This window comes from Ruditapes philippinarum, unplaced genomic scaffold (assembly GCF_026571515.1).
Source record: "Ruditapes philippinarum isolate M1 unplaced genomic scaffold, ASM2657151v2 ctg1249_1_1_1_1, whole genome shotgun sequence".
Classification (NCBI taxonomy): domain Eukaryota; kingdom Metazoa; phylum Mollusca; class Bivalvia; order Venerida; family Veneridae; genus Ruditapes; species Ruditapes philippinarum.
In genome coordinates this window covers 57,787-73,974 of record NW_026864552.1, presented here as the reverse complement: position 1 = coordinate 73,974, position 16,188 = coordinate 57,787, and the positions used below count along the sequence as shown (strand labels likewise).

General features: G+C 33.1%; 1 protein-coding gene across 1 annotated transcript in view; it reads right to left on the bottom strand.

The window, feature by feature from the left end:
- Positions 1 to 16,188, bottom strand: part of LOC132726049 (midasin-like) — a gene marked incomplete at its 3' end in the record, with an annotated part of 111,046 nt that overhangs the window by 57,522 nt on the left and 37,336 nt on the right. Inside the window, 15 exon segments of the mRNA XM_060711298.1 lie at positions 39 to 269; positions 757 to 837; positions 1,213 to 1,320; positions 5,353 to 5,460; positions 6,120 to 6,317; positions 7,015 to 7,137; positions 7,573 to 7,778; positions 8,146 to 8,349; positions 10,074 to 10,249; positions 10,937 to 11,133; positions 11,452 to 11,724; positions 12,553 to 12,685; positions 14,356 to 14,635; positions 14,774 to 15,065; positions 15,613 to 15,729. Of these exon segments, the coding sequence (XP_060567281.1) occupies positions 39 to 269; positions 757 to 837; positions 1,213 to 1,320; positions 5,353 to 5,460; positions 6,120 to 6,317; positions 7,015 to 7,137; positions 7,573 to 7,778; positions 8,146 to 8,349; positions 10,074 to 10,249; positions 10,937 to 11,133; positions 11,452 to 11,724; positions 12,553 to 12,685; positions 14,356 to 14,635; positions 14,774 to 15,065; positions 15,613 to 15,729 (2,727 nt within the window).

Here is a 16,188-nt window from a genome sequence, read left to right as displayed (position 1 = left end):
TTAAATTTCACATAATTTGTAATAAATATTTTACACACCAGAATAGCCATCCAGTTCATTTCTACACATTTCATGACTGATTCCAGGGGTTGTAGACTATGATGTAATATTTCCATGGAAACACTTCTGTTTCTATGGAGATGACCTTCACCTCTGACCTTGAGAAATGAGTGACCTATTTGTACTAGGTGACCTCCATGGTGAAATATGTTTGTTGGTTTATATGCTTCCAAGTCAGCTGAAAAATTCTTTTCGTATAAGTCATAGACCTGGAAGAAAAAAAGAACTGATTTTACTATGAAACAAAAAAATTAAATGCTTTATCACACACTATATGTACATCATGATCAATGTTAAAGTGATTCTTTTTTCACTGTAAACAGTTCTTATTTTTGACATGTGATAAATAGAATACTTAGTATTATATTTGTGTAGATTCAATACTAAAATTATTGAACTTGTTGAAAGAATTTAGTATTGATCCCACACTCATTCAATATCCTTTATTTACTATAAAAAATCAATTTCATTGTGGATAACAATTAACTCATGACTTTTATTTCTGATTTGATAATTTTATCATCAATGACTGGGCTTGTTCTATACTAAACCAACAATTACATTTTGTGTAGTAAATATATAATGCAAAATAAATTGAATACAAAATTAATTTCCTTTAAATTTTCATCATATTTGTATTATACAACATGATTGTAACATATTAGAGATACATGTGTGAGAAGAAAGAGTTTAAACCTGTAGTTTGTCTGGCACAGTCCTCATTCTATCGGCATACACCAGTGCAACATATTCCCCAGGGTTATAGTTTCCTAAACTCTGAAATTTTATAAACAATCTTCAGCAAAGCCTTACATTTTAAGACATTATACCAAAAATGTTTAAGTGTCAAAAAACATCATAATATGATATCTAGAATGTTTCTCTTTTAGTGGGCATTAAAATAAGCTTTTTAGTGTGTTTCTGAGAATTCATTTAAAGCTATGACCTAAATTTATTTTATTTTTGATATTATAAAGCTATGACTCTGGCATGCTGATTTTATAAAACCAAGTTGAATTCTTATATTTTTAAAGCCTTTGATTTCTTGTACATTGTATTTCAATCTGGACCTTGGCAGTCTAAATGCATGTACATGTAAATTTTGTGTATTCTAAAGAAATCTTGTAAATATTGAACACTATAGAATGATACCTGGTTATCTATGAGTAAGTCACACCATCTGAACAAATCTCTCAGGTTAAACTCCCAGGGGCTCCCTTTTTGTCCCCACTGTCCCTTAACTACTGTCTCTTCATGTATCTGGAACAATATACATTATATAAAGTTAAATTTCATCATTCAAAACTCAGTAGTGTTTCCTTAAACACTAGTTAAGTCTACTTGAGTTGCATGCCACTCATACTGTCTTTGTCAAAATGTTTATCAAATGCCAGTACATAAAACAAGAGGGCCATGATGGCCCTGAGGTCGCTCACCTGTATATAGGCCCCCCAACACCCACCCCACCCCCCCAACATTGCAGGGCCAATTTAACCCAAGGGCTTTTATTTGCACAAACTTGGTAGACACCCATAAGCAGATGTTTCATGCTTAATATCTAAGCTCTAGCTCATTGGGTTTTTAAAAGAAGATTTTTTTTAAGTTTTTACTATACACATATAGTTAAAAACAATGACACCCCTGGGGCCAGGCCAGGGCTTTTATTTGAACAAACTTTGTAGACACTTACTAGAAGATGTTTCATGCTTAATATCTAAACTCTAGCTATTTGGGTTTTTTCAAAGAAGATTTTAAGTTTTTGCTATACACATATAAAGAAAATCAATGACCCCCGGGGCGGGGCCAATTATGACCCCAGGTCTTTTATTTGAACAAACTTTGTAGACACTCACTAAAAGATGTTTCACGCTTAATATCTTAACTCTAGCTATTTGGGTTTTTTCAAAGAAGATTTTTAAGTTTTTGCTATACACTTAAGGGGAAAATCAATGACCCCCGGGGCGGTGCCAATTTTGACCCCAGGGCTTTTATTTGAACAAACTTGGTAGACACCTATTAGAACATGTTTGATGCTCAATATCTTAGCCATAGCTCTTTGAGTTCTTTAAAAGAAGATTTTTTAAGTTTTTACTATATGCATATAGGGAAAATCAATGACCCCCCGGGGCGGGGCCAATTTTGACCCCAGGGCTTTTATTTGAACAAACTTGGTAGACACCCATTAGAACATATTTCATGCTAAATATCTTAGCTCTAGCTCTTTGGGTTCTTTAAAAGAAGATTTTTTAAGTTTTTACTATATGCATATAGGGAAAATCAATGACCCCCCGGGCGGGGCCAATTTTGACCCTAGGGCTTTTATTTGAACAAACTTGGTAGACACTCACTAGAAGATGTTTCATGACAAATATCTAAGCTCTAGCTCTTATGGTTTTTTAAAAGAAGATATTTAAAGTTTTTTCTTTCGGTTGCCATGGCAACCAGAGTTCTGCATGGAATTGAATTCTTTGAACAATTTTTAAAGGTGACCACCAAAGGAACATTCCTGTGAAGTTTGGATGAAATTGGCTTAGTGGTTTATGAGGAGATGTCGTTTAAAGTAAAAGTTTACGGACGGACGACGGACGGACGGACGGACGCCGGACGAAAAGCGATCACAAAAGCTCACCCTGTCACTTTGTGACAGGTGAGCTAAAAAAAAACAAGGAAAAAATGATCAAGTCTAACATAACGCATCTTTCTGTCTTTTGTTAGGAACAGTGTTAAGAATGCATTAAATGACTCAAGGGCCATAACTCTGTGAGTACTGTTAAAATCCACGCCTTTCAGAAACAGTGAATGCTGCAAGAAATTCAGACCAGAGTTATAAACCAATTGTACAGAAAAGCACTAATCTTTACACAAACCCTTCTACATATAACAAGAACGTGTTTGTTAAACACAAATGCCCCCGGTTCCGATTCTTGTCAGTTGCAATATTTCAAAAAATGTTTACCCATTCACTCAGTTATGGACAGAAACATTGCCAAAAAATTGTAAACACAAGTTATATAGCTTGACAGAGTCATGGCATTTTGTAATTGTGAAATATATAAGTTGCCAAGTCATTGCCATGACTTGTGAAGTGATAAATATTCAACTTTATCAAATATATATATAAATGTAAGAAATCTATACTTGGCACCCTTGACCTTGACCCACTGACACCTATAGAATATCATGCAAGTTATCTTCCTACCAAATATGAAATACACCTGTCAATAAATAAAGGCTGTATGGGCAAAAAATGTTAAAATCTATTTTGAGCATTGATGACCTTGATCAAACTGACCCCTAACTCCATCCAAAGGAAGAATACCATGCAAGTTATCTTCTAACCAAATATGAAATAAATCTGTTGTAAGGGCAAAAATGTAAAAATGTAAAAATCTATTTTTTAGCACTTGTGACCTTGACCCAACTGACCCCTAACTCCATCCAAAGTAAGAATAACATGCAAGTTATCTTCCTACCAAATATGAATATATCTGTCAATAAATAAAGGCTGTATGGGCAAAAGTGTAAAAATCTATTTTTAGCACTAGTGACCTTGACACACTGATCCTTAACTCAATCAAAAGGAAGAATACCATGCAAGTTATCTTCCTATCAAATATGAAATACACCTGTCAATAAATAAAGCCTGTATGGGCAAAAGTGTAAAAATCTATTTTTAGCACAAGTGACCTTGACCCACTGATCCCTACCCCAATCAAAAGGATGAATACCATGCAAGTTATCTTCCTACCAAATATGAAATATATCTGTCAATAAATAAAGGCTGTATGAGCAAAAGTGTAAAAATCTATTTTTAGCACAAGTGACATTGACCCACTGATCCCTACCTCAATCAAAAGGATGAATACCATGCAAGTTATCTTCCTACCAAATATGAAATATATCTGTCAATAAATAAAGGCTGTATGAGCAAAAGTAAAAATCTATTTTTAGCACTGGTGACCTTGACCCAACTGACCACTAACTCCATCAAATTTTATGTTCAATTATAAATTACATCTGTCTATAGAATATGGTTAATACACCTGTAAAAATCTATTTTTAACATTGGTGACCTTGACATTGGTGACATTGACCTTGATCCAAATGACCCCTTACTATACCCAAAGAAGGAGGACCTCCCTTGGCATGTTTGTATTAAACATGAAAGACATCAACCAAAAAATAAAGGCTGTATGAGCAAAAATGTTTAAATTTATTTTCTAAACCAGTGACCTTGACCCTAGAGACCACATACTCCACAAAAAATAAGGGGACCATTAAATGTATCCACCTACCAAATATGCAAGATATCATTAAATAAATTAAGCAATTAACAGAAATTTACGATAAATCCAACTTGCCGGAATAGGTTACCCAGACAAGGCCCTATTTTCAAAGCGAAAAAAGGGAAATAACTGGGAAATATGGATGACACAGTTATATAACTTGGCAATATCATGTACTTTGTATTGATAAGTAAGTGTGGAAATTATGAAGCCATTAGTAAAGATAGAACTTAAGATATTTTCAACTTGCCGTTTTAGGTTAACCATTATTCATTTTCTAAGTGCTGAAAAGGGCAATAACTTGGTAAATATGGAAGCCATAGTTATGTAACTTGACCAGATCATGTACTTTGTATTGATTAGTAAGTGTGTAAACTAAGAAGCCATTGGTACAGGTAGAACTTAAGAAAAATCCAACTTGCCGTTCTAGGTTAACCTCGTACGGATAGATGGACGGACGGTTCAATTACTATATGCCCGGGGGCATAAAAAGGACAAATAAAGACATATAAAGCCTGCTCATTATTTATAATGCACACCATCTGAGCTTATCATATCTTCAAGGAGTAAAATTTTTAATATTACACTTAATGGGATTTCTTTTTCCTTTGAGATATTTTCATTATTATTACTACAGTAGATGTTCTGTAGATGGTTTAAATTAGTCATATAATGACAAACAATAATCTCAAGATTCTGAGCCAGTAATAACTTAATAGCTAATAAAGTAACTGCAAAAAAATGTCCTAAGTAAATGATTTCAAACAGAAATCAAAGATATTGAGCAAAAGATGTATTGTGCTCAATGGAATTGTTTGGACACTAGACTCAAACCAGAGATTCCCATGCTGTAATAACAAAGCCCAACAAACTTTCTGATCTCTTTGTGGTATATTGATATTAAATGCATACTTTTAGAAGAAGTTAAAGGGTGACATAATGATCAACATGTGTGCAAAACCTGTAGCAAACAGAGCTATCAAATTATACAAAACAAAATCATTACCTGCATATTAAAGGTGACCATGTTGTTAAGTATATCTAGGGGTATATCAGGATACATTGTAGTTGCTATGAACATCAAGTCCGTCTTCTTTAATGGCTCAACATAAACCTAGTGTGTAAGAAAAACATAAAGTAAAAATGTTTTTATTTAAGTTTCACTGTAACTTAAGACATACAATGTATTTATAACACCCTCAAGTTCAATTCCTGGAACTAACCAGTACTAGTGTAAAATACAGAAATATGGTATAGACCACAGTAGGGCTCAAGCACATGATTCTTAGGTTCCTAAGGCAGACACCTTAACCACTAGGCCACCGCTTCCTTTAAGAAAATCATATGCACAGAAGTAAAGTGCTTAATACTGTTTTGTACAGTATTGTATAAGTGGTTAAAATTAGCAACGCAGAAATATTGGCGAATTTTGCGAGTTGACGAACATCGCTAAAAATTTCCTCTAGCGTAAATTCAACCAGCCTGTCATAAAATTTTACCTTTGCAGCAATGATTTGCTAATATTTCCTCACGCGGAATGTCTGTAATTTAAAATTCACAAACTTTTTGACTCGCGGAAAACACATGACATATGACCTAATAAAAGGGGGAATGACAATTCTCTATAACTTATTTCATTCAGCAACTTTAGAATTCTGAGAGAAATGACTAATCCATATAATAACTTAACATTAAATCTATCAGCTAGTCAAATAATTTTCAATGATTATTAAAGACTCCTAATATTTCAATGATAAATCAAAATATAAATACCTGTGTAAATCTGTTTAAGAAAGATCTAGGCAGACCTTTCCTGCCACCACCTTGGTTTAATGGATTCTGACATGCAAATAGCCTGGTCCTCTCATGTTGTATATGGAATGTTTTACCTAATTCTGGTATATATACCTCCGCTCTATGATCTAAACAAGCATTTAGCCCCTCCAACACTGACTGTGATGCTAAATTCAACTGAAAATATTGTATAAAATTATAGTCACAAGCCACAACTTGATATTTCATATATTTTATTACCCGGTAATCATAATTTTAATGCATATTTGATAAAACATGAGAGTCACAGGGTGGTTCAATTTGATACAAGTTTGCAAAAGTGCATGAAGTAATCATTCTCAAATCATTTTCAAATTATATTTATTGACAAATCAATCAGTACAAGTTTTATTTCTGATGTGTTCATCATATATTTCTCACACAAAAAATTACAACACTAATCACATTTTTTAAAGCCATTTAGTATAATAGAAAAAGATAATACTTTTACCAGATATTCATTTAACCCTAATTGTTTGAATATAAAGCTGTTGGTTTATATATTTTTTTATTTGTTTGTTTTCTTGGCCAATTCCAACACTTCTAAGGTGATTTTTAACAGTTGGCAACCTAACCAGCTTTCCTGGATAACTTAAACCAGAAATTTCAAATTTCGTCACAAACAACCAATAACTAATCCCACATGATTTCTGAATTAGTGGTCAGAGACAAATGACCATAAAACATGGAAATTTTGCCTCTGCCTTGCCCAATGATCAAACAAACAATCTATGGATTACAAAACCGCTGCTCTATCTGTTAAAGTAAGCAAGCAGACCTTTTTTTACCTTAACAAAAAAAACCCAACACTTTTAACATAGAGTAAGAGAGTTACCTCATCTAGAACCACCCAGCTGCCAGATTTGAGGGCCTGTAAAAGAGGGCCATCTCTCCACGCAAACACTCCCCCTTCTGATCCCTCCACTGGTAAATCTGCCCCAAACAAATCTGTCACATCCTGTACAACATTTTAAATAACAGAAAAATTTAAAGATATGTGTACATAAATAATGTAAGTATACATAGATCAAGCCAATAAATTATTTCAGGAAACTTGCATTTTGAATGTTTTTTTCTATTGCATTCTTCACTAAAAAGCATTCTGACAAAAATGTTTCGTAAAAAACTTATTGCAGTATTAGTACATTTTACTTGTATAAGATCCCTTTTGAACATTCAATTTATAATCACAAGATACAATGTAGCTAAAATATATTTAGTTTTAGTGAAATGCTTAATCATAAATGTATTTATAATTCAAAGTATACTTAATGTGAAGAAATGTGGTATTTTTATGCAAGGTACAATATGCTTTATTATCTTAGCATTTAATCATGATAGTACATGAAGATATAATATAATTGTTTATTCTGTTATAACACGAAAGTCTTACAGTTTGTTCAGAAAGGTTAATTCTGACTAGTTCTCGTCCAGCAGCTCTAGCTATAGCCCCTACAAGACTTGTTTTCCCAACACCAGGACTGCCCTCTAAGAGAAGTGGGCGGGGCAATTGTAGGGCCCTCAATACACGCTGAGCATTTAGACATGTACCCGGGGCTTGTAAAGCATACTGGTGCTTTTTCTCACTTCTCTTTTCACCTTAATATTAAAATAAACAAAATTGTTAATGAAAAAGAAATAGTTGGCATAAAAAAAGCAAAGGTAAAATTAAAAATATTTCATTAACTTTTACTTAAAGTGAAAAAAATCTTTTTAATCACTTGGTGAAAATATATAGATATCACACTGACCGCAGCTAAGTCCCGATTCCAAAAATAAAACCAATATTCTGCAGATCACTGATGTTCTTTATAACTGACATTAACAATATAAATCAGTACAATATTAACACATTCATTACTAAAATTTGTGCATTTACTGGCAATGACTACTATGTATCATTCTCTGACACTCATTTTCTTATTATTAACATTGTTGTAATAAGGTGAAACAAATTTCTGATTACCTAATGGAATACTAAATGGCGGTATTCGGAAATCTTGCTCTGTTTCTTGGACAGCATTATGTGTCACATGACTGTTGTCAAGGAGATGAAGGTCACCAAGGTTATACTCCTGATGGGTCAATAAGTTCACTTGTTTTATTAGGAACGAAAGACAAACAGTCCTAAGGTGGGATACAACTGAATCTTTGCCCTGGCTTGTTGTACCTGAAAGAAAGTAAAAACAAGTAATTTGTATTCTTATGTTCACTGTATAACATATGAAAATCAAAGCTGTTTTAATCTTTATATATTTACAATCCTTTGCAAAAAAATCAAGAACAATTTATAAGTAACTTAAAATAATCATGTCATTAATAGTCTACAAGAGATAAATAGTACCGTATAACTGGTTATTTCTGCTGGTGCAAATTTTTGCGTTTTGAGACTGAAAATGGGTATACTATTTTTTGCGAATTTAATTTCTGCGTTTTTCATCAAAAACGTTTATAAAATTTAATTTCTGCATTTTTCTATTAAATTTTTGGGACAGGTTCTTTGAAGAGAGAGTTAAAGTATCAAATTTAAAAAGTTTGTATTTCATATGATAAAAAAATATATCCATATATCACATTTTAAATACAAGTTAAAAACAGAATACCGAAAATGACAATCAACTTAGCATGTATACAGTCTACAAACACAACTTGCTTAACTTATATTAAACTACATGTAAAATCCTTTGTGTTAAATTGACTGCACCGAGAACATGTTATAAACATCTCACAATTCTTTATCGATTTTCACTAGAGCGAGAGGCTACCAGCGGGGTGTATGTATTGATTAATTTAAAGATATACTATGCTCATCCTTGAGTAAAATATTTTATTCAAAAAAAATTATTGAAATCTATAAAATTCTTACGGAACATATCTAAAACGAATAAAAAAGGAATAAACTATGTATTGGAAGTTAGTTCCCTGTTACAGGACAGGTAAAGATGGTCCTTTCTTACAAAAAACTGCCAGTTTTTTAACGACACTACATATTCATATTGTGACCACCTACAGTGTGTAGCGTATTTAACATGACATATCTACTTTGTTGGAAGTCAAAACATGTTTATTTTATATTAACAAACAACTGTGTAGCAATTATCAATATTTTCAATCAAATTTGAGCATAGTATATCTTTAACAGGTAAATTGAGGTGACAAACGGGGTAAATTACATATAAAACTACGAAATATTTGCGAATTTAATTTTTGCGATCCGAAGGGACCAACAAAATATCGCAGAAGTTAGCTATCCGCAGAAATAACCAGTTATATGGTATAATGACCCATCTTCAAACTTGACCTAGAAATCATCAAAACAATTTTCCTGACAAATTTTCAGAATATTTGGATCAAAACTTCAGCCAGTAGAGTGTTAACAAGCTTTTTCTATGTTTAGCTCCTGTGACCTAGTTTTTGACCGCAGATGACCCATCTTCGAACTTGACCTAGAAATCATTAAAACAACCTTCCTGACAAATTTTCAGAATATTTGGATCAAAACTGCAGCCACTAGAGTGTTAACAAGCTTATCCTATTTTTAGCTCCTGTGACCTAGTTTTTGACCGGAGATGACCCATCTTCGAACTTGACCTAGAAATCATCAAAACAACCTTCCTGACAAATTTCCAGAATATTTGGATCAAACCTGCAGCCACTAGAGTGTTAACAAGCTTTTTCTATTTTTAGCTCCTGTGACCTAGTTTTTGACAGGAGATGACTCATCTTCGAACTTGACCTAGAAACTTTATTGCAAATACTTATTGACAATCTTCATTTTTTAATGTCAATTAGGTCTTTTATAATAAGTAACCAAGTACCATTTTGATATTCAATCAAATGTGAAACACTAGTTTTCAAATCAACATTCAAAAACAAAATAAGATCATTCATTACCTGCACCAAGACCATCCAGGAATACGAGGCAAGCTCCATGTATATATGTTACTGCAGGATCCAGTTTATTACAGACTTGATCTTCTGTTTCCATGGCAACATCAGAATCCATTGTTTTAGAACAGGTGTTAATGAAGTGTACCCAGGTGAGTATATCTCTTATACTGACTGTACATCTACAATATAAGGATTTTCTACCAGTAAATCATAAGGTAATTAATATAATGGGATGCAAGAACAGTATCATAAATGTAATCAGCACAAATTAAAATACATGACTTACCGATATTCAATTTACCTTTTCAACTGTTTTTTTTTTCAAATATAATTTAGCTAATAGATATAAAAAGTTTACATGTATAAAGCATATACATACATGTATATAGCAAGTTTTTTCCTTGTAAGATCTGTAAGTTTTTTCCTTGTAAGATGTGTACTATCAACAATATTGTTGTCTTTATTTTTTCAAAAGAAATTGTTGTTTAGTTTTTTTATTGGATTATACATAGCACCATATATAGCGACTTTACACTTTTACAGATGAAGACCTCAGGTGTCCGTTCGTGCATTATTTCAGGCATGAAAGGACAGCTGAATAGAACCAATAGCGTTCTGAAGCAAGATGGATGGCTTCCTCACAGTCCCTCGCAAGATTCAAACCCATAGCTGTGAAGGGCAATTGGTTAGAAGTCAATAACCATAACCACTCCACCACAGACACCCCAGAATATAAATTGCTTTTTTTTTTCAAAACTCTTAAGTATTTTCTTTTTACACTTAGCATTTTTTCTCTGAATATGTTAGGGGCAAGTGGTTTGAAGCTTAGCTTTTTTTACTCGGGATATATGTAAACTCCATTGTACCTTTTCCCAAGCTCATTGTTACTAAACCATTCTACAAAGTCCATCATGGCTCGACCAATACCACTTGTACCATCCTCCTGATTACACAGATGTATCCCAGAATGCAAGTTATGTTCTATGATGTCAACAAGATCTTGTCTCTGATTGGACGGTGGACACCAGATCTCGGTAAATCTGTTACGCAATGCTGGTGATAACTAAATAAAATAAAAGTAAGTACAAGTTAATCCTAAGCCTTATTCATATTACAACCACATTTTGTTTAAATATTATTTATAATGTAAGTCATCATCACATTCTAATGATTCATGGCAGAAGTACTAACTTCATTAACTTCATCCAACTTTTCAAGAAATGAAATATTTCTAGGATGTAAGTGTAAAAGTGTTACCTAACAAAGCTCTATAAACATTGTCTTTTACAGAAAGAAACATGTTTATACAAATAAAAGTACAAGAAATAACTTGGTTTAATATCCAAAGCAAAAATATTATGAATAATTTTCCTTGTCTAACCTCTTTCTTTCCAAAGTCTCCACCAGGATTCATTGTAGCAAACACATGGAACCCTTCCTTAGCAACCACATGCTCCACCTCATTCTGGTTCCCATCTCCGCCTCCTTTTTCAGCCAATAGAATTGTCTGTTCTAATTCAAGAACACTGTTTAACCTTTCAAGGACACTGTCATCAGCCAATGAAATTTCATCTATAAGGAACATGGCTCCTTCCTTCATGGATTGTACCAAAGGGCCATCCACCCATTCAAACAACTTGTCTTTTTTATCTTCCTGTAGAGGGATAACATAGTATGTAAGAGTATATTCTTAAGTATTTAGTTTGACTAAACTCTATACTGTTGGCTGACCAACTTCAAATTTTCATCTTGTCATCCCTAAATTTGATATTAATTAAGTCCAAAAATGGAAGCAGGAAAAGTCTGTTTAAAATATCAGCAGTTTAAGGGTTAATGTTATATTAAATTTTAAGGTTTAGTTAATTTAGTCAATTAGTTTTGGTATCTGAATATCTAAAATGTACTGTATTCATTTAGCTGAATAGGTCAGGGGAAAAACTGTAATGAGTCATACAGAAACAGCATATAAAAGGCTTTGATAATGAAAGTTTTAAAAACTTATTAAATGATCAGCATGATTATTGTTATTATTATACATTTAAGAACATAAAATATATAAAATATAATGGTATGTATGATACATATAAATAGTATTGATAAATCATCAAGTATTAAAATTTAAACTTGACATATTTCATTTGTTTCAGAGGAAACTGAAAAGCTCGAAGGATAAAATTCATATTTTAGTGAGACAGTATTTATTTTCTGTAAGGTAAAACACTACATTATCTATTTTTCAGTTGGATTTTATGTCATGTCAACACTGTATATATAGTGACTATCCAATTTTACTGGATAAAGATGACCTCAGACTACCCTCCATGCATACTTTGAGGCACAAGAAGGCAACTGAGTAGAAGCACTGATGAACCCTAAGCTAGATCGACAATCCTCTTTGTTACAGCATTTACATTTACAACTACAATTGAAAGATAAACAACTACAATTAAAAGATTTACAACATAGTTGAATTTCTATTTACCTCAGAGTGTGCCCTGACTGGTCTAAGACCACCTAGGAAGTCGGCACTTTCTGTATGAAGATGACAGTTAACACTGTGTAATGCTGTCTTATATAGGGCTGCATACATCTGACACATTGTTGTTTTACCACACCTGAAACACAACACATTCATACATGATGGACGTTACAATATTGTATACACGGCCTTACTTTGCTAAATTTCGAATCATGGACTTCCCCTGCTTTAAATTTGGAATTGTACATTATTAACCATAAACCTACAGGAACTAAAATTGACAAGCCTTTACCAAGAGGATAGAGCCTGCCAGCAAACTAATGCTAGCTCAACTTCTGTTTTTCTATATTGAAATGTCCAAATACATTTTTTTTTGTACTTTGAATTGACTTTTCCAAATTCGAATCCATGACATAATTTTAGCAGTTTAAGGGTAAATGTAAGGGATTTTGATATCAAACTGTTAAAATGAAGCATCTAACTGTATATAAGAGGTTGTGCCTCTACACTGATAATATAGACAAATATTCATTGCCACTAGCACTCAAAGAGTTTATGATTTCATTTGATCAAATATTGCATTGCATCCTTCTTAAACAAGAGCTGTCGGTAGGACAGCAACGCTCGACTATTCTAAGTGCTTGATAGTAAAAAAATGCTTGATACAGTTACCTCCTCCTGTTTACAGGTTGGGGTAATGATGGTGAACAAGTGTGCAAAGTTTCAAAGCCATATGTCAATGGACTTTGAAAATATTTGAACTATTACAAAAACTTTAACGTAAATTCTAAGTCGAAAAAGGGGCATAATTCTGTCAAAATGCTTGATAGAGTTACCTCCTCCTGTCTACAGGTTGGGATCAGGATGGTGAACAAGTGTGCAAAGTTTCAAAGCCATATGTCAATGGACTTGGAAAATATTTGAACTATTACAAAAACTTTAACGTAAATTCTAAGTCAAAAAAGGGGCATAATTCTGTCAAAATGCTTGATAGAGTTACCTCCTCCTGTGTACAGGTTGGGGTCATGATGGTGAACAAGTGTGCAAAGTTTCAAAGCCATATGTCAATGGACTTTGAAAATATTTTAACTATTACAAAAACTTTAACGTAAATTCTAAGTCGAAAAAGGGGCATAATTCTGTCAAAATGCTTGATAGAGTTACCTCCTCCTGTCTACAGATTGGGGTCATGATGGTGAACAAGTGTGCAAAGTTTCAAAGCCATATGTCAATGGACTTGGAAAATATTTGAACTATTACAAAAACTTTAACGTAAATTCTAAGTCAAAAAAGGGGCATAATTCTGTCAAAATGCTTGATAGAGTTACCTCCTCCTGTGTACAGGTTGGGGTCATGATGGTGAACAAGTGTGCAAAGTTTCAAAGCCATATGTCAATGGACTTTGAAAATATTTTAACTATTACAAAAACTTTAACGTAAATTCTAAGTCGAAAAAGGGGCATAATTCTGTCAAAATGCTTGATAGAGTTACCTCCTCCTGTCTACAGATTGGGGTCATGATGGTGAACAAGTGTGCAAAGTTTCAAAGCCATATGTCAATGGACTTTGAAAATATTTGAACTATTACAAAAACTTTAACATAAGTGGTTACGCCGACGCCGACGCTCGGGTGACTGCAATAGCTCTACTTATTCTTATCGAATAGTCGAGCTAAAAATTAAAAATTCTAATCTAGTGCTTAAAATTTTTATCATCAATCTGTCACACATTAAATAGTATAACAGGATTAAAACCTTCTAGTGTAAAACAAACATGTTCAAAAATAAAATCATAAAATGAAATTACCCAGTTTCTCCAACTAATAAGATTGGTTCTTTGTATCTGATGGCTTGTCCAATCAGAACAGCTAATCTTCTCATACTGTAGGTCCAAACAACATGATGAAAGCCGTCTGCTGATTGGCCAAGCACATTCTCTAGGCAAGATTTGGAGGTCAAGGACGTTGAAGCATTCAGTGTATACAGAGAGGTAGCTGTAAGTTTACACTTAAAATGTTTCTGGATTACTTCTTGTATCACATTAGCTTCTTCTTGTTTCCTGACCCTTCCTGCTAGTAACATGTAACCTGTGTGCCATAGATAAATATATGTATCAATAGTTTTACTATTAAAAATGTACTCAATTGTTATAGCTTACTAAAGTCACAAATCATTACTTACATAATTCAATCATTTACATATAACCATTTCTGGGCATCACTTACCTTGATCAGCCAAGTGTTTGTCCCAATCATAGAATTTTTTCCCATCCATCTCAGGACACTTGTATCTACCTGCCCATCTAAACAGATCTCTGAGTGTCATAAAACCCATCTTCCCAGCAAACACTCCCGATCCCCTCCTGCGAGTCTGTAACTCCAACATGACTGCCACAAGACGACATGCGTATGATAGAGGAATATCACATCTCTCGTGCAGTATAGTCTCCAACTCTTTACTAGGTATCTGGTCAAAGTGAAGCTCAACAAACCTGTTCCTGAATGCTCTTGACAACATCTGAAAAGAAACAGTTTGATGCTTTTAGAATAGCTTATATATAACTCTAATGGTAACAGTTGAAAATAATGATAAAATACATTTTCTAAAATCAACTTTTTAAGTACATAACTCATTACATATCTATCAATTGAATTCTGGAAAGAGGCAATAGTAAGTTTTTTGGTTTTGTTTTTAGTTGTTTTTTTAATCATGTAAAAAATCCTTTTTGAGTACATAAACATAGGCAATAATTGCAAAATATGACTGTCTACTTCCTGGTTGTCTAAAACTGTAAATGCACATGTGTAGACTGAGAAAATAAAGACAATCTCTACCTGTAGTGAAACTTAAACTCAAGACCTCCAGAGTAAGTAAAACTCCCTACACTAATCTGTTCTCAAAAATGCATTCTGTATGTAGAGTATAAAGTATACACTTACTTTTTGCTGTTTCCAATATGGCTTTAACAAGAATTTTTGTTCAATACAAGTACTAAATAGACAGATAGACTAAACAGCTAGATGGATATCAACTTTAAACAATATCGACAATCATGGTAGCTTACCTTTCTGCCTCCATATTGTCCTGGAGGATTCTGGGTAGCAAACAACATGAATTTAGGGTGAGCTTTGACAGTCTCCTGTGTTTCTGGTATATACAGCTCCCTGTTATCATCCAGCAACTGTCATACATGGAATTAATATAATAATATTCTGAATACATTAACACAATTCCTAACAAAATTGATCCAAGAGACTATCATGTAAAATCAAAGAACACTTTTAACTCCTTAAAACTTTACATTTAAAGAATGCTAATATTCTTACTAACACACTGAATACATTTACAAAGTTCTTAACAAAATTACTTCATGAGAATATAATGCTAAATCAAAGAGCATTTCTAGTTTCTTACAACTTTTCTTAAAAGTAGTCTTACTGTATTTTAGTCTAAATTCACTTCTTAGAAAAATTACATAATTTCTAGTTAATAATTATAATCAAAGGGTATTCTGCAAGAGAAGTACTGCCAATTGCTTCTACTGATGGCTTCTGGCATATATGCTTACATAAATACCTTTTAAATAAATTGTGAATTAATAAAGCAAGTCAGGAGGTGTCTAAATTTATGTCCCTTGGAC